This window comes from Trachurus trachurus (genome assembly GCF_905171665.1).
Source record: "Trachurus trachurus genome assembly, chromosome: 6".
Classification (NCBI taxonomy): Eukaryota; Metazoa; Chordata; class Actinopteri; order Carangiformes; family Carangidae; genus Trachurus; species Trachurus trachurus.
The window spans coordinates 15,858,035-15,882,037 of NC_139897.1; the positions used below are offsets into that span (position 1 = coordinate 15,858,035).

A 24,003-nucleotide genomic window follows, 5' to 3' on the forward strand; every position below is an offset into this window, starting at 1 on the left:
ATAATGACGTGAACCAAAACCACAAATTGCTCATTAATGTTCTTGTAATCATGGTTATGGACATAGAAAACACTGACAGTGAAACTTTGTCAATAATGTGACCAGGCTATTAAATAACATGGACACGAGGAGAGATCCAAACAGAGAGAGAAAGAGGGATAAAAGAAAGGGAGATGGAGAGATAAAGTCATACACACGCACAGAGAGGGAGGGAGGGGAGGCGAGGAAGTACTTAGAGAGGAGACGCATCATCTGTGCAGTGGTGGAAGCAACATCTCCTGGTTGCGGTCCGACAGCGCAGTGAAGCAGTGTTTTCCAATTCCTTCCTTTTTTTTCAACCTCAGAAATTGTTACTGTAGTTATTGTTGTTTTTGTGTGACGCAGCGATGTGGATTTACAAGCTCATTTTCGGACTCTTCGTCGTTTCTTGCTCTGGTAAGTTTGGCGAAAAAAAAAAAAAAACTATTTGCAACTGCTCGGATTTTTTTTTTTTTTTTTTTTTTTTTTAACTGCCTGTAGTCTGCTCCACCGGACTGGAGCTGCGGTCTTGAACGCACCGCTCCGCGCTCCACACACCCTCAAAACACTGGCTACATGAATAACTTAAAACTTTTCTTTTTAATCATCGGTTGTAATATTCACATAGCAGCTCTGCCGGATTTTGTCTTTACATGTGTTGTCTGTTTTTCTTCTTCTTTTTCTTCTTCTTCTTTCCTTGTAATGTTTCCTCTTATTTACGCATCCATTTAGCAGTGTCAGGGATTTTTTTAACTCTCGTCTATCACTGTTATGGGAACATTTCTCAACATTTCACTAACTGGTTATTCCTTGGAGAAATGATCATCTTTTAGGCTGGTTGTCATGATACTGATACTTCCATCTCAGCACTTGGCAACGCGCGTTTCACCGCAGAGGGGACGCGTGAAGACACCGGTGATCAGACCGGGAGATAAATCAATCCTATGATAAAGCGACGAGATGAAAACTCACTGTCCCACAAAATGACCCCATATTAAAATCAAATTAGTGAATCAGTCACCCAGGAGTCCTGACAGAGTGCGATTTCGCGGCTCATTGCTCCTCGGCACTCAGGCAGAGAGACCCGCCGAGCCGGTCAAGTCAAGTTGAGGATTGGACCAAAAGAAACACACTAAACTTGATGCCCACAGTCGCCTACACTCAGGTTATTCACCCAACACATCTACAGAGGGTGAAACAGAAGCCTTGGTGTGTGGTGTTCATTCAGATAATCGACTATCTTTTCTGGCAGCTACTGTATACCCAAACACAAATACTGCAGAGTGATTTTAGTGCTGATGGGAGTACTTCTTAGACTCAAGTGCAAAGTTGAAAAAGGTGAGAGGAGGAGGAGGAGGAGGAGGAGGAGGAGGAGGAGGAGGAGGAGGAGGAGGAGGAGAAAAGAGGAGATGAGTGTTCTCTCTAAATGTAAATGTCTCAACTGGTTCATGAGAACCTGCAAACAACTGAGGCTACATGCAGAGACACCACTGATTTCCCTCATCCTGTGTGTGTGTGTGTGTGTGTGTGTGTGTGTGTGTGTGTGTGTGTGTGTGTGTGTGTGTGTGCGTGTGTGTGTGTGTGTGTGTGTGTGTGTGTGTGTGTGAGAGAGAGAGAGAGAGAGACAGTGATAAATGACTGTGCATCCTATTAGGTCCTGCAGATTAATAACTGTTGAAGCAGACTAATTCACACATTGTAATGCTGTTGCCCAGTGTTCTCAGTCTGGCTATGGGCTCATTAGCAGATCATCCACTCTGCCTCCCCAGAACACAGAGTAATGTTTGCTAGTGTGCATGTGCATGAATGAATGTCTAATAACGTTGAATATGAAAATAAATTAAAAAAAACAACCACAGACCAAGCTATTGTAATAACAGGGTTTGTATGTACACCATGGTCATCAGAGCCATGAGCTTAATGCTGGGAGAGTAGTCAAGTTATTACAGTGTCCAGTGTCACTGGTTTGATGCAAACAACAGCGTGCCTGCTGCCAAATGTGGCCTTGAGACGTGCATAGCTCTAATTCACATTATGCGTGGGTAAATGGACATATAAAAAGTCACATTAACACTGCTGAATGGCCATGTTATGTAACTGTGTATCAGAGGGCAGACGAAATGCGCTCCAGGACTACCAGAAGACCGATGGTGTCCGACTGGTTGCCGTGTCCCCTGATGCCTCCCACCCCACCAAAACCAGGAAGCTCAACATAGTCAGGTGTGCCAGATCCTGCAGCCGCAACAAAAGGCTTCCCTTCACATGCAGGTATGTCACTCCCATCATGTCATCTTGTTACCTTCGCAGCTTTGACTGACAATCCTAGCTGTCAAGAGTAAAGTGGCAGTTCCTCAAGTGCCTAAACTATGTTTTTCGTGCAGTCTATTGTTGTCCGTCTGGTCCGGCAGGCATCCTAAGTGTTTTGCGCACTCACGTGTTTTAATTGCCCTGTGTTGTATTCTTCTGCTCAAAGAAACTGACTATTTCACTCTTCCCTGCTCTCTCTGCCTCCTTTCCTTTCCTCCTTATTCTCCAGAGCATTCCTCTATGATGATAAAAACAGGAAATGCCAGTGGCTGTCATTTGACAGGAACTCACCAGGAGTTCAGAGCCAACAGGACTTCAACTACCAACTCTATCAAAAGAAAGGTGACCCCTATTGTTCCACCTTGTCTCTCTGCCAGCTGATACCGAAAACAGCAGCTCACCCTGTCGTCGCATCTGTCCGTCAGAGAAACTCCTTATCAGCAACACTGCTTCAGATATATACAGTTTTACTCTGGGTTGATTTAGAATATATCAGAGAGTTTTTTAACTAAAAGAAAGGGAAAAAAAATCAATTTTCTCCAGAGAGATTTGGCTTTGTACTGGTGGTGGTGTTCAAGAGGAAGCTGAGGAAGGGCAAGGACCATCGTCATGTTTATGGTGTCGCAGCACATTATGGTTCATTTTCTGTCATTAAGCTGTGTTTGTGTAAACGATGGAAACCCCCGCCCAACTTGACTCTGGACTGACCACAAGACTGAACACACAAGCTGTGTAGCCTATTTCACTTGATCCAAATGTTTTGCAGAAGATTAGAAAAACAGATTTGGCTTTTGGCACCGTCACGTCCTTGTTAAGCTCAGTATTATAGCTGAACATCTCCTTCTGTCTGTTTTCTCCATCATCCACGCTGGCTCTGTACAAAACAAATGCTCTCAGGTTGTTGGCTCATCACACCCACTCATGCTCTTGTACCGTCGTTTTTTTTTTTTTTTTGTCTCTCCGCTCTGTATCTTTCCTCATCCTCGCTCTTCCTGCCTGTCTTTCAGACTACGTGAGGGAGTGCATTGTGGGCACAGGTCAGAGCTACAGGGGGAGGAGGTCGGTGACAGTGAGTGGGATCCTGTGCCAGGCCTGGGCCTCTCCCATTCCTCATGAACACAAGTAAGATTCCCCACCAGTGTCAAATTAAAAAGCTTTAAAGCTGCCTCTTAACTGTTAGTGTTGGCCAGTTAGCCATGCAATTAGCTACTAGCCAGAGGCCAGTCTGTAAGTGTTTGTATGTGTATGAGTATGATATATTAAGGGGTGATTAGGCTCCAGGGAGCAGTCATTCATCAGAACTGACATCACTGTGAGGCTTTACACAGTCACAGATCATTTCCTGCTGTGACGCTCCTGTTTATCAAGGCATATGTGCATGTGTGTGTTTTACTGGGATTAGCATCATATCTAATATACAGCCTGTGGTCAACCTTTAGGGACATCCACCAGCTAAATGCTCATTTTTCAACTGGTGGACACACTTTCTGATACAGTAGATCCCAGTAGAAAATAATGGACTTAGTGGAACATGAAAACAAGTAAAGCAAGCCAGCAGTTTTCTATAGGATTATGAATCATGAAGTGAAAGTATTTATATATAAAGTCTACTACGACTAGATACCGCCTATTGAGAGTAAAAGATTCCGTTCATGGTTTCTCAAATACAACGATGACACCAATGACTGTTTTTTTCCTTTCCTCCTTTACTTGACTTGCGGCTGTGTTTGTACTGCAATATTTTGTGTCAAAGGAGAAAAATGTTGGAAAACAACAGTTGAGGAGAAAATAGCAGTAAAAAAAGAAGGACAAGGTTTATCTTGTTCCAGATATTTATAACTATTAGAGAAGCGTAAACACAACGCGCACACCTCATCTTAGATGTTTATTATCTTTGAATCTCATGCTTTCTCCCTCTGTGCGCACTCCCCTCTTCACAGAGGTATTAAATGCTTTTGAAAGGCTTTGTAGTTAGTTGTCACTGCAGCAGATGAATCAAAGGGGGCAGTGTATGTTTGTACCACCAGTGAACCTGCTTTATCAGACCACTGTTAATGTCTATAGATCAGGTAATTAAAGCCAGACGCTTTGTTTGTTTTATCAGTCGGCTTACAGGCATGGGAAACGCTCTCTCCCTGTCTCACACACACACACACACACACATAGAGAGAAACACAAGAACAAATTGCATTTTTATCAGTAAAAGGTTTCTCCCCTTTTGTGATTGCCCTGCAAAGGCCATATCATTCCTGTCCCTGTCATTACCCACTCCACTGAAACACTACACAACCTAATCTTTTCATCGTCATGTGGAAAAACACAGCTTGCATCAAAGATTACACTATGTCCATCATCACAACCGGTGACTACGGCCATGTGTTTGCCTGATGTAGAAGATGTGAGTCATTTGTCAGTGTGTTTACGCTACGTTCAGAATCCGCCTCACGGAAAACTAACATTTCCCCCCGATATTAATGTGTTTTTCTCCCATTAAAAACATTGTGTGGTTGTGTCACTAGCACTGACATCAATTACTTTTGCACTTGTTAATTTCCAGTGGTCATGTTTACTGGCATGTTTCAGACATCAGAGTTAAGCAGCAGGATTTGTCATTCTGACAGTGTTACAAAATTAGGTAGGAAAAAAAAAAAGGACATGCAGAAACTGTGGCCTTGGGTGTTTTTTCAAAAAGAGGTTGCTCCGCATGCTAGCTGAAATATTTGGCAACCGGTCTCGGTACATGTGTGTCTGTTTGTGTAACTGCAGCTCTGCTTCTGACAGATTCATGTCTAAGAGGTTCAGGAAGAAGGACCTCCGAGAAAACTACTGCCGTAACCCAGACAACTCCACCGTTGGCCCGTGGTGTTTTACCACTGACCCCAGGCCACACCTCAGACACCAGGAGTGTGGCATACCACAGTGTTCACAGGGTAGGCTACACACACACACACACACACACACACACACACACACACACACACACACACACACACACACACACACACACACACACACACACACACACACACACCATACACACAAACTATGTCTGCATATATCCGAGCAGACATTCATCTTAAGATAATGTCCATTCCACATTGCAAATTGCCTCACCAATTCAGGCTTGATAGTCTGAAATGAGCTGCAGCAAATTAGGCAATCACATAGTGCCTTGGACTAAGCATCGCTGGTTCTCACTGTGCTCCACTCTACAGCTGTGTGTGTGTGTGTGTGTCTATATGTGCACGGGTTTTCTTTATTTACTGAGGCCAGCTGCAGCTGTTTCCAGGTGTGTGGTTCAGTTTATGCTGTCCTTTCTGGTTCCATCAGGTTCAGGTTTTGCAAATTGTTCGAACCTAAAGAGCCTGGTGTTGGAATGTAAGAGGATATTAATCCCTTTGTCGTCTCTCATACGTAAAAAGTTCCCTCTTTCTTGTCCCCGTGGTACCGTATACATAGGGGGAAACCTTTGAGTTCGAGCTAAGCGTCTGTATGAACAAAACTCTGATATTTATCGGGTTGTGATGAGAGAAACGCATTTTCCCACCGGTGTTTCAGCCTCTACGTTATATCACACAATATTACTGTCAGAAAGTGATGTCTCCCCGAAGAAAAGGATGATAATGACCCCTGTTATCTAATCCCAGTGGACTCATGCTGTCAGAGGGGCTGTTTCCTCTACATGTATGACACTGGATCATGTTAATGAGGAACCAGGCTGCGGTTCGATAAGACCGGGCGGGAATCCTTCTTGTTCTCCGGCTCACATATGGTGTCCCACTGGGTTATCACAAGTTGAACAACAGAGATAATGACTTTTTATTGTGATAGAAAACCTGTGTTCGCTCAGAACAAAATGACTGGAGGGGTTCCACTAGAAATTAGCCAGTCCTAATAGGAAACATACACACAGACACGCAAACATGGCTTGCGCAAGCACACACGCACATGCAGCCAGTGGTATTAAATGTGCTCTGTCATGACAGCACTGGACTCATAAGCATCTGTTTCTAATCGACATGCTCTCTGTTGTTTACGCTAGACAGTATGTTCTACTTACCATGTACCCAATGGTGTCTTCTTGGCATCAAAGAGAGCTTCACCTTTGTTATAGTACAGTGTATGTACCTCCATATTTTAAGTGCATGTGTTTATAATATCTGCACTTACGGGAGATCTAAGTATTTATGAATGGGTTTATTGGAAAATGTTGTATAACTACACTATATCGGGGCAGAAGGACATGATTCTTGTGTGGATGCAGTGGATGATGCTCTTTGTTAGAGTGTGTTGTTTAGTCAACCTATGACTAAAAGACTCAAACATGAAACATGATTTATTTTTATTCTTCACTGTAACTGTATCGTTGTGAAAGCAAAACTGTTACTGCTGATAGTTTGAGTCATGCTGTAGTTTCTCTAAAAGGTCTGCTCTCTGTGTGTGTGTGTGTGTGTGTGTGTGTGTGTGTGTGTGTGTGTGTGTGTGTGTGTGTGTGTGTGTGTGTACGTCTGTTTGTGTCATTGCTCCATAGTGGAGTGTATGAACTGTAATGGGGAAGATTACAGAGGACCCATGGACCACACAGAGAGTGGAAAGGAATGTCAGCGCTGGGACCTCGAAGAACCACACAAACACCTGTACCACCTGAAGAGGTAACACATACACACAAACACACACACACACACACACACACACACATATTTGTACAGGCACATACGTCTGCATTACTCTGCCTTACGCTAAATGGTGCATGCTCCATCTCACATAACAACCTTGGAAATATAAAATGTAATAGCAAAATGTTTTATATAACAATAGGCTCAAATAATCATTTCATGTGGTTTTGGTGCACTAACTCGGGAGATGAAGTGATTTGGATGGAGTCGGTCTTTTCCCTGAAGGAATGCTATCAGAATCCAGTGTATAATTTCATGTTTTTAACAGCATGCTGGGAAAACTCTTCATCCTGACTTAATTGGCCCAAATTCCTCTAAGCTCTCAGTAGATTATAAAGCAGGCTCCAGCCATGAGATAAGCTTATACCTACTTTAGTGAGGCCATACATTTTAGTCTATATTAATATTCCTCACACACTCTTTGTTTAGGTGTGTGTGTGTGTGTGTGTGTGTGTGAACTCCGGAGGTGTGCGTCTGTGTCAAGGGAGTGTTCCAGCTAGTTGGATGGCAGGTGGTCTGGATTAGCGGGGACTCGTTAACACATCCTTAATCATCCCGGTGTTTGTGTAAACGAGGTCCCAGACTGCTCATAGCACTAATGTAATGAGAGGGTCCCACCACGGCCTGATACTGCTGCACGCCTGGAGGCTGTAGGCCTGGAGGGGATGTGGGACTTGGGGATGACTTACTGTACAACACCTGCAGTGGTGCAGCTTATTATCTGCCTCGCTCCCCTGAGCTCTGAACAGATTCACAGATGGAGTCTTTGCACCATTCCAGTTATTAATGCTTCAGTTGCGTGCAATGCGGTGAATTGTCTTCCCCACCTCTACCTCCTCTCATAAGTATTCAGTAGGAAAATGGAAACATGATTCTCTTCTCAGGTACCTCTGGGCTTTTAAGAATGATGTGACAATTAGTGTTTTATGCCACTATTACTTAACTTCAAGTCAGGAACTTGCGCTGTGGGTCGTGCAACTATGTGATTTTTTTCTCTGCCGTGCTTTTCACTCGTGTATAAATACACACTGAGGTTGGATTATGCTGCATGTTTTGTGTTAGGTATCCTGACAAGGGCTTGGATGACAACTACTGTAGGAACCCAGATGGACGTCACAGACCCTGGTGCTTTACCACAGACCCAAACACACCCTGGGAGTACTGCAACATCAAAGTTTGTGGTGAGCGTACATACATGTTTGTTTGTTGTGCGTGGCTGAATGCATTAACATTAGTCATGCATGTTAAGTACAGTAGGGGGGTCTATACAGTACATCTGTCCGTGCGTGGGTTTGTTTGCGTTGAAGTGTGATTGACGGCACCAGGATTTACAACTTCCTGCACCTTTTCTACCACTCCTCTACTTCTCATTGGCTGCTAGTATTAAATACACACAGACAGACACCCACACAAACACAGCGTAGTGGCTCCTTAAGTTTAGCTCTGTTATGTTCTGCACCACTGGCCTGCTGTTTATTGTTTTATGCCAGCTCTTACACAGTGTTCAACACTGCAGAGAGGCTCGTTTACTGCTCTACATTAACTTCCTGTTACACACACACACACACAGAGATACTAGACAAGTAGCAGATAAGTTTCATCACAACTCATACACTTGGTGCAAGCAGTATGATTGATGTGTATGTGTCATAGCTGGCTGTGTGTTGTATGTGTGTGTGTCTACACCAGCAGATACTTTATGCTTTGAGTTGAGGCTGCAATCAGTGACGAGTCACTGAGACAGCCACTGTGGTCCTCCAGAACATAAAACAGACAGAGCAGTTGTGTTATTGTTGGACTCCAGCTGCTTTCTCCTGAGTCTGTTGACTGGCCTGTTTGCCTGCTAGAATCATCAGCAGTCCTGGCACCATGTTTACTAGATGGCACTCCTCCATGTGGACCCAGTGATTCACAGTTCCCCCCTTGCCTTTTTTCCCCCCACTAAAAACCGTCTCCCTGCCTCTGCACTCTGCATCTCTCTCTCTCTCTCTGTGATATGGGAGTTTGTTGGGAACAGACCAAGTTTACGACCCAGTTAGCCTTAATCAAAACAAGGCAGAGAGAAGAGAGCAAGAGACGGAGAGACAAAGTGTTCTTTTGTCAAGGCCCGCTCTTTTGTTTACTGTCACAACTAGTGCATATCTATTTTTAGACATATTGTATGGGCAGAAAACGTCTGTTTCAGAGTCTGGAAGATCTGCAGTTTTTACACATTGTTGGATACACTTATAAAACGCTGTTCAGGCTAATGAACTTGTGTATCTTGTGTGTAATGAGCTGCCTGTCTGTGAGGAAAACTAGAGCAGATAAGATTTCCTGCCTTGTTTTTCCAATGTTGGCCATATTAGCCTCATTAAACTGTACGGCTTCTAACCCCGTAGAGGGAGCTACTCTGAGTAAAGCAGGTGGCCAAGACATTGGCTGTTCATCATGTCAAAGGCACTGTCTCACTGAATGTTTCCTGAGTGCTAAATCACCCCACAATTCATTATTCTTTATAACTATAACTGTTTATACATGTACTACAACAATCTGATTTGAATCCGATAAAGGGAAGAATTCACAACTCTCATGTCAACACTGGAGGGCTTGGAGTTGGAATATTTGGGCCGACTGGTTTGGCCGTCAGTCCTGATCGGAACAAATTGTCTGTAACTGTTTGAATCATTTGGTTCTGTCAGGCAATCCTGCATTGTTTGATTGTTACAGTTGGAAGTGGGACTTGAGAGAAATAATAATTAAAAGTCTATGGTGTGCCATGTGTGTTTTTTTTTTTAGAAATCTACTATGTAGTTCATGAAGGTTTCATTGCCATGCAACAGGTCATCTGAAGTTTGTCTCGCTCTCATGAAGTTCACTCCCAACTCTCTAAGTAAAGTTCACACACATTGTTTTCCACAAATCAGTTTTAACTATTCCTTTGCCATTTTTTGTACAAGTTGCAGGATAAACAACTAAGCCTTACTATATTTGAAGGATTTGGATTTCTTTTTATACTTTGAAAGGGCCCCAGTGTTGTTTAGTGTGATGTTCTGTTCTGTTTTGTAAATGCTGTAGGAAACATGCCGTTGTTTAGTGTTTGTAGGACTGTTTCCACTGTAAGGGTTTCTCAAAATGACTCACACATACACTTTTCTTTCACATTCAAAGAATATCTCAAATTATAACACCAAAACACCAGACTATAACTGCTTAGGTCATTGGAAAAGGATGAAGAGATATGTTCCTTCGCCAACCTAACCTACGCCTTGATATACTGTATTTGCCTCTTTCACAGAAACGTCTTCCAAAAGTAATATCATTGAAACAACCGAGTGTTATCAGGGCAGAGGGGAAGGTTATAGGGGGACAGTGGACATGACGCCGACCGGACTCACCTGCCAACGCTGGGACTCCCAGTATCCCCATAACCACACATTCTTACCTCAAGCCTACCTCTGCAAGTGAGTCACACTCACATAAGACAACCATCCACTCACTCACCCACCTGCATGCACTTATTCAAGCATACTAGAGGATAACTTTGTCTCTGTTTTCCAGGGACCTGAGAGAAAACTACTGTCGAAATCCAGATGGCCAAGAATCCCCTTGGTGCTTCACTACGGACCCAAGAGTACGCACGATGTTCTGCACCAACATTCCTCAGTGCGGCACCCAGCCTGTCAGCGGTGAGAAACTCAACGGCTTTAGCTAACACCCATAACAGCGAGAGAAAAGCTGACATTCCGGCACATCGGAAGCAGAGAAATATTTGGCATTTTCATATTTCGTGGACCGTGGAGTTCACATGAGACCCTGTAACCACACGTACAGTATCATTTTGTAACCATGTTCACTCCGTCCCAGTGGAAAAGCGTAGCCCTATAGGACTGTGGGAAGGACTGACCACCACGCCTCACAAAAACGAACTCTGACAGCCGCTCAGGATCGTCAGGTCTCACCGGACAGTGAAAGATGGAGTGGACGGATTAGTGCTGCATGGGATTCTTTCTGGGGTAGCAAGTGATTTGGAAGTAAAAGATGTAGATCTATGGCTGAGTACACAAATTCAAATTTCCCAAGGGATCTGAGGGGTATTTCTTTGAGATTGTGTGGCCTTGCATTGGGATTATAAAACCTCTCTGAGGCTGTGTTGTGGTCTGCCCTGGAGGGTTGAATATGTTCCCATATAGAAAAGAGATGCAGGATGACAGACAGCTTCAAAAACCTCCAGTATTTATGACCCATGTTTTTCTAAGATATCATCGTGGATGGCTCCTTTGTGTTTCTCAGCCCTAGATCCAATGACAACCATAATAGGTTGTTTGGATTGTTCTGCTTGCGACTGATCAGTCTGATTGTGTTTTGTTTTTTTGTAATAAAACAATACTGTATGGCAAAAAGAGAAACGCACAAAGACAATTGTGGTGATGCACGTTTAGAAGCTCAGAAACCTTGAGTCCTTTGTTCAAAATCTGTTGTTTCTTTATACAAACGTTTTAATTTTCTTTCTTTTTTTGGTCCAAATCCAGACTGCTATGACGGCTTAGGAGAGACTTACCAAGGAGAACAGTCAAGGACGAGATCAAACCTACCCTGCACTCCCTGGACGGACCACAGCAACAGGTCGGCCCACTGGATCTGTGTTACGTTTTATCCTAATAACTTTCCCAAACTCCACTATGATGTGCAAAACAGACGTGCACCATCAACAAACTTCAGACAAATGTGCCTGCCTAAAAATAGAGATCAAGATGTCACAAAGTTCTTGTACATATGCATCCCACCAGAGTTTATCAAAGCATAGAGTCTTTTTTAAAGAGCTCAGTGGGATCAAAGGAAAAACTACTGATAATGAGCAGAAAGCATGCAAATTTTATGGGTTTCAACAGGAGAGAGTTAACTTTCTGTGATACAGGCCTGCTCATCATGACTGTGTGCAAGAGAATGCATTTGTGTTTTCAAGAACCATGTGTGCGAACCTGATCCGTGCTGGTTAGTGTGGGGAGGTGCCCTAATATTGACCTCTAGTTAAGTCTTATTGTTGTTAGCAGATCAAGTCAGGCCTCTTGATTCTCAGAGGAGAAAACAGCTCCTGCGGGTGCCGTGACTAGACTCTCCCAATGGCTGGAGAAGTGTTTCCCTGAAGATGACCTAACTCAGCAGGAATGACTTGAGAGTGATAACTTGGCTGGGGGATATACACTTCAGTCCCCACCTTTGACCTCAAACCCCTCCTTTGTATGAACACCTCAAAGCTAAATCGGCTCCACCGCTTGGCTCCTGCCCAGAGTCAAAAGTCAGGGTTAGGGAGTCAGACTGAGAGCTGGCTGTTATGCTAACTGCTATGAATGCAACACACACAAACTCAGATTTGAAAGTCTAGATTGCTTAACTGTGGTGCACCCTCACCTCTTGTGTGTCCTATTTTCTTTCACAATCTCCCACCTTTTCAGTCGAGGAGTCCGACCACGAATTCTCTCTGTGGTTGTAAAACTCATATGAAAATACCCTCAAGTGTGGGATATGTCTACACGAGCATGCATTAGGTATGTGTCTGTAGGTGGGTGCATACTGTCTCAGTGAGTAATTCCTTTGCAGATCACCTCCTTATCTTGTCCGGAGGGAGAGAGCCAACACAGCTGTGTAGTTTGACTTCCCAGATCCTATCCGGCTAAATTTGTTCAGCTTTTTACTAATAGTTATAAATCACTGGCAAATCTTCTTTTTTTTTTACTTTCATCAACAACCACATTATCTGCTTAACAAGGGGAAAAAGTCATCTGTTTGTTTTAAAAGCGTCTTCAAGGCTTACTGAACGTTGATGAAAGATAAGTCATTGGATCTGTTGTGTTTGTCCAGTGGCGAGAGGGGCATGCTGTTGGCCGGCCAGGAGCGAAACTACTGCAGAAACCCTGACAAAGACAAACATGGTCTCTGGTGTTACACCAACAACTCTGCCATACCCTGGGATTACTGCTCTGTGAAACCATGTGAGTGTGCGCATGCATAATTATCCTCACAGGTGTACACAATCGCACAGACAGACACACTGTCAGGGGAAACAATCGGTGAGACTGTGTGAAATTCAAAGTTTACTATACCTCTGGATATAATATGGAGCGTAGTGTAGATTTGTTTGCACTCCGTCTGGCTGTCCATCTCACTTACACACACATGCACATTATTCGCAGTGTGTAGATCTGTCTACACTCGCAGGTCAGTGTGTGTCAGAGGAGATTCACAAGTCATCAGGGAGACAGAGGAGGGTTCTTTCTAATGATTCCCACATGCACCCAAGAGGCATCATCTGTCTCTGTTTATATGTTAGTATGTTATGTTAGTGTTTACATGAAAACTAGTTGCTACCTGCGGTGCTTCTGGCTTCTATATGCTACTGTATCAATGATTTAGCATCTGTTACTTATACTACGCATATCCGATTTGTTGTTTTAATTGGTACTTGAAAATGGTTAATATTAATGTTACATTTCTACAAACTTGCAGCCACACAAGGCTTGTTATATTCAATGAAAGCACTTCAGGTTCTGGACACAAGAAAAAGCAGACTGTGACAGGAGAGACAAATACAAGGGCCCTGGTGGCTGTGGCTGTGGCTGTACTGTCACAGTGAAATTTACACTCCTGTGTGAGGTGGCCTCTTATCTTGTATCGGTTAATACTCATTTGTCTCCTCTCCTCCCTGCAGGTGATGCTTCACAGAACACCATTCCACTGGGTGAGTGTCTCTGTCAGCTCGTCTGTCTCGCTCTGCCTGTCTGTCCGTGTGTGTGTGTGTGTGTGTGTAGTGGCTCAGCTGCTGATCTGTATTTGATAGCCTCCAAGGCAAGTGGTGATGTTTCCACAACCTGATGGAGTCCTTCTTATGTGCAGCTATTATGGTACATGATGCAGGACATTATGTTGTCATGGTAGCATCTGTTTCTATATGTGTGTGTGCGTGTGTGTGCGTGTGTGTGTGTGTGTGTGTGTGTGTGTGTGTGTGTGTGTGTGTGTGTGTGTGTGTGTGTGTGTGTGTGTGTGTGTGTGTGTGTGTGTGTGTGTGTGTGTGTGTGTGTGTGTGTGTGTGTGTGTGTGTGTGTGTGTGTATAAGTTGGTCTACGTGTGACTCATTCATCTCCATTTAATATAATTCAAGAGCAGAGAGGATGAACCTCAGTCTCTTGACATGCAGAGTTTAAATTACACTCATGTGTTATGTGAACACAGTCAATAATTACATTAACTAATGGCCTCATCAGCATAACTCTATATATATCTTATATATATAATGATGATTATAGTGGATCATTAGGCAGCTCAAGTGCCTCTCATGTCAAAACTGTGTAAACATTTCACCATTAACAACAGTATATCTCTTAATGCATATTTATGTCCTCAATTATATATATATTACATGACACGAGGTGTTAAATAAATGTGTGCTCCTGCTTCCAGGTGAGCTGTCCGCTGTGGGCTGTTTTGTTCATAAGAGAACCAGGATAGTGGGAGGAGGTCCAGTGAACATATCAGACGGCAGCTGGATGGTCAGCATACAGAAAGGGTACAGCGGTGCATTTAATATTCCACACATCTTCTACCACTGAAGAAGAACAGGAGGCCATCCTGCCCAGACGGGCCTCGAATTCATAAAAAATTTAGTGGAACTGTTCTTTCTTTTTGTTTTTGAAGCTCTCTAATGCTGTTTCACAGGCCGTCCCGCTACACTCAGCAACCACATGCATGCCAACATTTTGAACAGGGAATTTTGTATGACTTGAGAAGCCTCCATGTCATACATTTATAATCCACCAGTAGCTTCAACAGAGAAACAGAACTCACCTCAACTGTAAAGGAAACCCATTGTTTAAGTGAAGGCAGAGTCCTGCAAAGCCAACATTCACAGTATCAAATGTATAAATATTTAAACCTATTTCTTCCTCTCTGTACAGTAGGACACAATTAAACAGTCCTTTAAGCCTGAATTCTCTTATTATATTATTATATTATATACACGCCATCTTGGATATCCAATGCAAAAATGACAGCATTAGCTCATACCCAGCTGTTGCTGATGTCTTAGATGAGTCATTAATGTGCCGTTTGTGTTCTGTGCTCCGTCCAGGTCGATGCACTGGTGTGGAGGTTCACTGATACGTGAGGAGTGGGTGCTCACCGACAGGCAGTGCTTCTCCTCATGGTAATGCTCATCATCTGTAAATATAAACTCTTTCCTTTTGCGTGAACCTTGAACTGTCGGCACATTCCTCAGTGTATTCATCTCAGGATTTATTTGCTCAGCCCATATGCCGTCTCTCTATGTCGAAGCATAACTGACTCTTTTCATTTGCTACTGTGTGCCCTGATCAGTTTGAGCGAGCTGCTCAGTGGAGACTAATAAATGTGGGATATTTTATAAAGCATTACGTCTGTCTTCTTCTGCCTCTCCAGTGTTCCAGACCTCAGCGAGTATCAGGTGTGGCTGGGAGTCTCTGATATTCGAGATGGTGCTCCTGACTGGTCCAAGAGACAGGAAGTCAGCATAGCTCATGTGATATGTGGCCCTGAGGGCTCTAGTTTAGCCCTCATAAGGCTGTCCAAGTGAGTGCCTGGAAAAATCATCTCAAAGATATATCGATATATATCTGTGTGTGTGTGTATTTGATATTGATCGTGCTTTGTATTTTCTGTGTTAAAAAAAAAATGTGTCCAGGCCTGCCCTTCCTGCAGACAATGTCCATACGATTCAGCTGCCTGTGGCTGGGTGCGCCATCCCAGAAGGAAGGATGTGTACAATGTATGGATGGGGCGAGACCAAAGGTAGCGATGTTGTTAATCTACTCTTTACATTTGCAAAACATTGCATTTGTCCTGCAGAATTATTCATCTATTTCATTTTTGTTTAAAAATGATGCAAGGTTATGGGCAGAAATTTGTGCCACCAGAAACTGAATTTGAATCATTCATATTTGAATTTGAATTGCTGAACTTGAATAATTGAATTGAAAATTTGAATTTGAATCACATAATTTGAAATTGTATTGTTTAATTTGAATCATTGCATTGAAAAACTGTATCTGAATAGTATAATTTGAAATTGAAATCCAATGAAATTTGATCCTCACTGAAAATCCAACTCTCTCACAATTCAAATTCAGTTTTCAAAATTCAGATTCAATTTCAGATTCAGACATCCTGGTACTTGAAGGATGAAGGAAGAGCAATCGAGCTCAGATACAAAGCTTGTAGAGTGTAGCCGTGCTTAACTGGTTCAACTCTGGTGCCTCCACAGAAATCAGAGCCACGCTCCACTCCTTATACAGGAGCTGCTCCTGTCTTTACTGCTGCGGCGACAATTCTCAGTCTAAACTCGGCTGAAAAAAGAAAGAAGGAAGCCGTCTTCGCCGTGACAGGCCATAGATATATACACGTGTATATATCTATGGTGACCGGCAACTACGTTGTGACGGCGACATGTTTTTATATCAGCGTTAGCTGCTAATTAGCAAGGTGGAGGAGTAACATTGTATTGTAGCACTACTGTCAATAGGTTATTGTATCTATATATACTGTACGTTTCTAAACCTTGGTTAAGAGCAGCTTGTTGTGAGGCTTGATGTAAAGATGTGGTTCAAAAATGACTGATACTTTCAATAAAAGTTGCCATGATTCCTGTATAAATAATTCAGATGTGCCACCATGTGCTTGAAAACAGGATTACACTATTTATATTCATGTTACATTACAAGATTGTTGATTGTAGATTGATTGTAGATTGGAGTTCTGTAACACATAGGCAGCCGGACAGAACCAATAAGTGTATACCTTTTTTACCTTTACTTTCTATCAGGTACTGGTCATGATGACGTACTAAAGGCAGTCGACTTGCCGATCGTGAGCAACACAAGGTGTAGAGAGATGCACAGAGGAAACTTCCACATCACCAACAACAAGATCTGTGCAGGAGGCAAGAGGAACGAGGGAGTGTGTGAGGTAAACTGTAACTTGTTATCATTTTCCCAGCGAGGTGTTTTTATCAGGGAACTGCTTTGGTGATGAGAAGGAAAATCTACTGTTGAATTCATATGGCGTATTCAGTCCTTGTTGGTAAACAAGAACCAGCCTTTAGACCTTTGGATAAAGTAATTGTTCCCAGTGTGAATTTATGAGGATATTAACGCCTCGGTTCTACATCGCGCTTTCAAAGCCCAGTTTGATTTAATCTCAAACAAATGTCTCTGAATCTGTAGGTTTAGTATTCAGTCCGTTGTAAATGGAGCAGCTGGAGACTGTTGCACTAAATTTCATCAGCAATTAAAGCTTTGGTTTGTGTTTTTCTAGCTTTGGAAGAGAGCTGTCCATATTCACAAATACTGGTGGTGTCTGTCACTGAGAGCGTAAAAATGCATTTTGCTTTCATTAAACCCTGTCAAGAAATGTAAACTGCGATGACAGCCGTTCCTTCACCACCGATGCAGGGAAAAATGTGTGATCTGTTTTCTTCTATTGCAGAGGGATTACGGCGGCCCTCTGGTGTGCCAGGACGGAGAGATCAAGGTTATTGTCGGAGTGAGTGTCCATGGCAGAGGCTGCGCTCGGGCCAATCAGCCTGGCATCTTCATCAATGTGCCCTACTACACGCAGTGGATCTACAAGGTCTTCAAACATTACCCCGACCCTGCGACTGTTTAGCCAGACACCACAGAGAATACACCAAAACCGGGGGACGAATTCTAATCAAAAAAAGTCACTACTTCGGGAAAACCTGGTTTCTACTTGTCCCTGCTTACAGAGCCCGCCAATCAATAGGAGACTGATCTGAGGACAGACGAATGGATGGTTTATACTATCTTATCTTATCTTAGAAATAGGAAATGAACTGCTGATGCAGCTAATAGTGAAAGAAACCTCCCCCTCGAAGTCAAACAAATAATGTTATTGTCCATTTTCATGGTGTCCTCTTGGTAGCAAAACCACCAGAGTGGTATGTCTGCATGTGAATACTCTTGATTCCTGGCGTTACTTGAATGTTTAAAAACACCAAAGAGCAGTGGTTCAGCAGCTCCCTCTTTAGAGTACATCAATGAGCCACTTAGAAAACTATCCAGTGGTAGGGCAATGTTAAGGGCGCTCTTACTAAGGTCCATGCATCCCCAGGGGCTTAAATAAAGTGGCCCTCACTGTACATAGTATTTTAATGAGTGTATTTGTGACACTCTAAAGGTGATTTGGGTCTTATAGATCTGTGAAAGGAGAAAATGAATGTTGTGTTTGGCAGATAAATGATGGGTTACTTACATTTCAGCTTTCAGTCATTTTTCTTGTCTCATAATGATGTCAGCTGTGTGGTAATGGTAACACCAAAATAAACTCCATTTTCAGTATTGTAATACTCACAATGCCACACTGACTGTATATATAAGGATGCGCTCGGCATCCCATGTAAAAAAAAAAAAAAAAAAAGGAGAAAATGTAACATGCATGTGTACACACAATCTCTTTCCATACATTGTCTCGTATTTCTCCAGACCTGTGTTAAATCATCATGGGTGTGTGTGTGTGTGTGTGTACATCTGTTTTTGTACGTTTTTCTGCAGCGGTGTCTGTATGCAAAAAGACAACCACAGAAGGAGAGTGCATGAGTGTGAGTGTGTGTTGTGTGCGTGCAGGAGCTCGTGCATGTTTGAGCCAGAGCTGAATGAATTATCCTCTCCCCACACTCAGGCCTTGGCTGTCCTCCAACTCCAATCCACTCTGGATATTAGCGTCACAAAGTCTGTCACTTCAAACTTTGTCATAGAAAAGAAGTGATGTCTTTGTAACTGCATTGTCTGTCTAAGACGACTGAAAGGCCCTTGAAACAAATTTGCGTGCCTCTTTTACCGGTGTAAATGAGAGAGATCACTTTATATTATAACATTATATTACATTGTGTAAAAGTGAGAAAACAGGTGTGTGTGTGTGTGTGTGCGTGTGTGTGTGTGCGCGTGCGTGTGGATGTGGATGTGGATATGCATTGAAAGAAGCTGCAAGCTGCTATACTCTCCAGGTTGTACAGTACTGTCCTTTGTTTCCTGTTAAATGTAGATTCACTATAAATGTCATGTCATCTTATCCAGTATGTGTAAAGTTCAACCTCGTTCCCGCAATTATTTGCAAAGGTTTGAAGTCTGTCACTATAATAAATGTTTTTTTAATCTTTGACTTTTCTCCCTCCTTTGTCGCATTATTTGATGGCGCTGTTCGAGTGTCCTGAATGCAAATGTGGTTTTAGTCTCAGTCGCTTCTCTTGCCTGCTGTATAATTAAGTCAAGGTTGTTGTGCTTCCCCACCAGAAGATGGCACCACAGTAGCACACAGACTATAAAGATGTCTTGCTAATCTTACTAATCTCTCTCTCTCTTTCTCTCTGTCTCTCGCTCTCTCTCACACACACACATATTCCAACATCTATGGTCACACTCATCCACACACCTACACACACCACCACCCATTTGAGCCTTGTTGCTGTTCTTGATCAAATACTACAACAGAATGGCAATATTCTGCTGTCACCCTATTCAGAGCTTAATAGACAGAGAGAGAGAGAGATAGGTATGAGAAGTGTGTGTGTGTGTGTGTGTGTGTGTGTGTGTGTGTGTGTGTGTGTGTGTGTGTGTGTGTGTGTGTGTGTAAGTGAAGGTAAAGGGCGCAGAGGAGCAGGGACTGAAAGCTGGAGATTAAACGCTGAATCCATTGATGCTGTATTAAGGAACTTATGGAGCAAGCAGAAAATACACAGGGATCGACATTTTCCGTTGCTATGCACATGCCGTGCACTGATGCTGACGCAACACACACGTAATATAGTATACACTAACACATACGCGCGCACGCACACACACGCACACTGACACACAAACAGAGCATTCTGTGATAACAGATACAGTAGAAGCATCAAAGGGAGATGAAGCGTAAGAAGTTTGCTTTCATCTGCAGGTCAGCTGTATAGACAGAAAGACAGAAAATGTAGACATAAACAGGAAGACAGACTGAAGGACAACTGCACACACACACACACACATATGTACATACACACACAGAGACCGAGTGGCTGACTTGACCCTGGCTCAGCGCACCGTGAGATCTACAGCATACATGAAGCTAATGATCCAGAGAACATGGCTTGTGTCAGGGCTGTTCATGCTGGCATAAAAGCACTTGTGCACCGTGTGTGTGTGCGTGTCTATTATAAAGAGAACACACTAGGAAATGTACATTCACGCATGACTCCAAGGGGCTGTCTTTCATTCTGTTGTCCAGTTCATTAATCAAACCGGTTTGATTACACCTTGATTTAAAATGAGATAGATGTGACAGACTCACGTGGTCAGGAGCTAAATGTAGGGGAAAAGCCTTTAGATAGATGATGTCACATTAAAAGGGGCTCCCAAAATTAAACAAGTACGTCAAGATCAAGATTAAGATTAAGAATCAATTTCAAAGCAACTGTTTATGTTCTAAAATTTCATCCAAGCAGTTACCAAAAATGTTCACAGACAAAAATGACTTTGCAGTGCTGCACTATGACAAATTAAGAAGTTAAAGGGAAAAAGGTACAGATGCATTTTCTGCAGAATCACAGCTGTGAATTTTCAGAGCACTGACACATTTCTCTTTCCTCTTTTAAACCTGTAATGCGGTTCGTTACAGAGTGGGGACAAGTACAGCCTGTGCCGGAGATGCAAGGGTGCACGAACAGACCCACACCAAGTCGGTGTAATGGATAAATGTGGCATTTCCTGATAAATTTCAAACTAAATCTCTAGCTGGCTGAGCCATTGAAATTCAAACACAGTAGCAGGGAACTCTCTCATGCTGCTGTAGTTAACTGATGACTGCACGCAGAGATCTAAGTGCGACTGGTGGCGTTTCCATCCCTCTGTGTATGTGTGTGTGTGTTACATGTGTGTGAGTGAAGGAGAGTGTGCAGAGAAATGAGAGGGCCTGATTATTGCGGGGAAATGCTTTTATAAGCCACAGGACTGCCATTACAGATCATTGAGTTTCAGGCTTAGTTAAGAATATCTTTCATAATTTAATTGGTCTGTCTTTGTAATGCCATTTAACCTCTTTTTAGGCACTTTCTCTCCTCTCCATAGACTCCTGTAGGATTGTGTTGTGTGCAAATGTGTGTGTATGTGTGTGTGTGCTTATTACCAAGTGTCATGTGTACTGTAGGATTACTACAGTTGAGGCAGATGGGAGTGTGCATGAGATGCGAGCAAACCTTTTTAAACTGTCCTTTCCTGTAAGAGCATTTCATCCTGTAACTTGATACACCCCCATCCCCCCTCCCCTCACACTTAGCTCACTATCAAGATGAGTCCAACTTTCCACTGTGTGTTTATACAGTATGAATCAGAGAAAGCATATGAACTTTCACTTCAAAAAGGACTTAGACAATAAGATAAAGTTATTAAGTAAATCATAAGTCTTAAAATATATTGTTTGGGCTTAGTAGGAATTGTAACTAATGAATCACAACGCTCATGAAATTAACTGTCCAAGTCAAACAAAGTGTACAATAAACTTCTGGCCTGCTGCAGACTGACTAACTGCCTGACTGATGTTTCACTGTAAAAAGGCTCATGTGAGAGATGGCGCGTGCTGCAAGCAGCTCTCCAGGAAAATACGAAACCAATTGTCATTTATCAGATCTGGTGAAAGCTTTTACTTTGGAAATCAGTAGTGCATGATATCAGTGTACTCTTTTTACTGCTTTCTTTTTCACTGCTCTCGTTGGCCTTGTTTCCAGATGCAACTGGCAGCTGTTTTCAGTGACACAGCTCCACTCTGCTTCACCTGCTCAGCACAAAACAGCCACAAAATTACTGGTGATAACAGTGGAGCACTTGGCAGCTGTGGAGTCAGATACATGTACTGTAAAACTGGTTGAGGCCAAAAGGGAGCTACTAGTCAAGTCATTACTGAAATTATATTACATTTATATTGACCAGACCACCACATTTAATGATGTAAATTGTTTTCCAACAGGCTCTCCATAAAAACTTTGTTTGTTTTGGGTATTTTCTTTTGTAATGATCCCTGTTAATTGTATTGAGCCATACTTGAGGTGTGACTTTTGTAAGGCAGATGTTCACAGATAGCACTTTGAGATTTCTTGTTAAAGGGATAGTTCAACATTTTGGCAAATTGGCCCATTGCCATAATCGCTATAGTCATAGCAGTAGGTTCGTTAACTTTATTTGTCGGTGTAAGCTATTTTTAGAACGGCGGAGCGGAGCAGTAGGCTGCTCAGAGCTACGCTATGGAGGCTAAAGGAATTCCTTGGTTTCCCTCATCAAACTCATCAAATACAAAATCCCAAAACGCTCTCGTGGACAAGTTGTGACCTGCACAATCACCACGCTATGAGATAATAATGGAACGTTATGAAACGGAGCCGTAAATACAGAGTCTGCTTGCTGAAAAACTGTCCCTGAACGCAACGCGCATCAGCGGTTTTGCATAAATTTACCTCTAAAATGGCTCTGTCTCATAACGTTCCGTTATTATCTCATAGCGTGGTGAATGTGCAGCTCACAACTTGTCCACGATAGCGTTTTTGAGTTGTTGGGTTGTGTATTTGATGAGTTTGATGAGGGAAACCAAGAAATTCCCTTAGCCTCCATAGCATAGCTCTGAGCAGCCTACTGCTCCGCGCCGCCATTCTAAAAATAGCTTGCACCGACAATTAAAGGTAACGAACCTACTGCTCTGACTATAGCGATTATGGCAATGGGCCAATTTGCCAAAATGTTGAACTATCCCTTTAAATATAAAGTCTGTTACAAATAAAATGTATTATTATTATTATTATTATTATGTTGGCCCCGGTGATGATCTGTTGCTCTAATAGTTTGGGGCAAAGCGACAGTGCCTGTAGTCTATTAGCATGTAGTAGTGACAACATATTGGCATGACAGTGACATAACATTATTGGTAAAGCTGAGTCCTAAGACAGCCAGGGCTGGCAGACAACAGCTGCTTATAAATAACTGATAAATAATAACTAAGAGATGCCTAACTCCTGACAAAGTGCAGCCTGATGGAAGTCTGATAATGAGGAGTTAAGCCTGATGAGCTGAGTCTGATCTCCTAAAATAGCTACTGTACAGGGGAGGAATCTTTATGATTTAGGTCAACTCGGCAAAAAAAAAAACCTTAAGGGAGAACTCTGAGTTCACCTAAATCACAAAGTCGTCTCTACATTTTCATCCATGTGATTTCTGCTGTGTAATCGCATCTTAATATAATTGTTGTGGAGAGCTTGGACCGACAGAACGTTTTTTTTGCCTAAGCACACGTTGGATATATTCAGCTATATTGACTAATCATTTTCTTCTTTATACAACAGTGCAGATGATATTTGATAAGCTAAGACAGGCAGATAGAAAAAAGGAGGAAGGACAAGAGTGAATCAATTATATCTCCAGGGATGAAAAGTGAGAAGTAATTTGCTCTCAACAACTGGATGTGTAGTCACAAACATTACACTTCCATCATATGTGTATATTGTAGCAGCTTGCTTTCTATTCACATAGCTGGACAAAACCAGGGTTGGCAAGTCCTCCCATAGACTCATTTTGGAAATCCAATTTTTAAATTTCACCACCAGTCAACTCACAGACCCACTTTTGATAGATATTTTAGCAACAGTGATTACCTCAGCGTGGCATTATCCTCACATTCAGAAAAACCAATTCGTACCCAAAGAGTCTCTGGTTCATATTTCTGTATTGGAATATTGAAGAATCTGGCATAAGAAAGTATAAGTAAAGGGCTCTGTCTTTGCTCAGCAACTGCTTTGCAAACACCCTGGAGAAAAGCAGTTAATCCCCAGCAGCAAATGAAGCCGCTCATCGGCCAACGAATTGACATTATATTCATACTGGGCAGCAATCAGGTGTGATTACATACACAATCATAGCACACCTGGTAAAATAAAGGATTTGATTTCTAATGCATAAAACAGGGAAAT

At 42.6% G+C, this 24,003-nt stretch overlaps 1 protein-coding gene across 1 annotated transcript; it reads left to right on the plus strand.

Annotated features, from left to right (window-relative positions):
• The first annotated feature begins 248 nt into the window (after positions 1-248).
• Positions 249-19,117, plus strand: hgfb (hepatocyte growth factor b). Its single transcript, XM_083973092.1, has 18 exons — positions 249-435; positions 2,127-2,286; positions 2,555-2,667; positions 3,333-3,447; positions 5,107-5,255; positions 6,857-6,977; positions 8,064-8,182; positions 10,279-10,444; positions 10,542-10,669; positions 11,513-11,606; positions 12,843-12,973; positions 13,690-13,719; positions 14,439-14,544; positions 15,106-15,180; positions 15,432-15,581; positions 15,694-15,800; positions 16,831-16,973; positions 17,493-19,117. Exons 1-18 carry the CDS (start codon positions 387-389, stop codon positions 17,670-17,672), a joined length of 2,136 nt encoding a protein of 711 aa, XP_083829218.1. The 5' UTR covers positions 249-386; the 3' UTR covers positions 17,673-19,117.
• The last annotated feature ends 4,886 nt before the right edge of the window (positions 19,118-24,003 follow it).

Excerpts from the sequence above, each read along its gene's own strand:
- hgfb (XM_083973092.1), top strand. The coding sequence starts at position 387 with ATGTGGATTTACAAGCTCATTTTCGGACTCTTCGTCGTTTCTTGCTCT. Across the intron at positions 14,545-15,105 it reads ATGGTCAGCATACAGAAAGG|GTCGATGCACTGGTGTGGAG; the intron begins GTACAGCGGTGC and ends TGCTCCGTCCAG. Across the intron at positions 16,974-17,492 it reads GGAACGAGGGAGTGTGTGAG|AGGGATTACGGCGGCCCTCT; the intron begins GTAAACTGTAAC and ends CTTCTATTGCAG.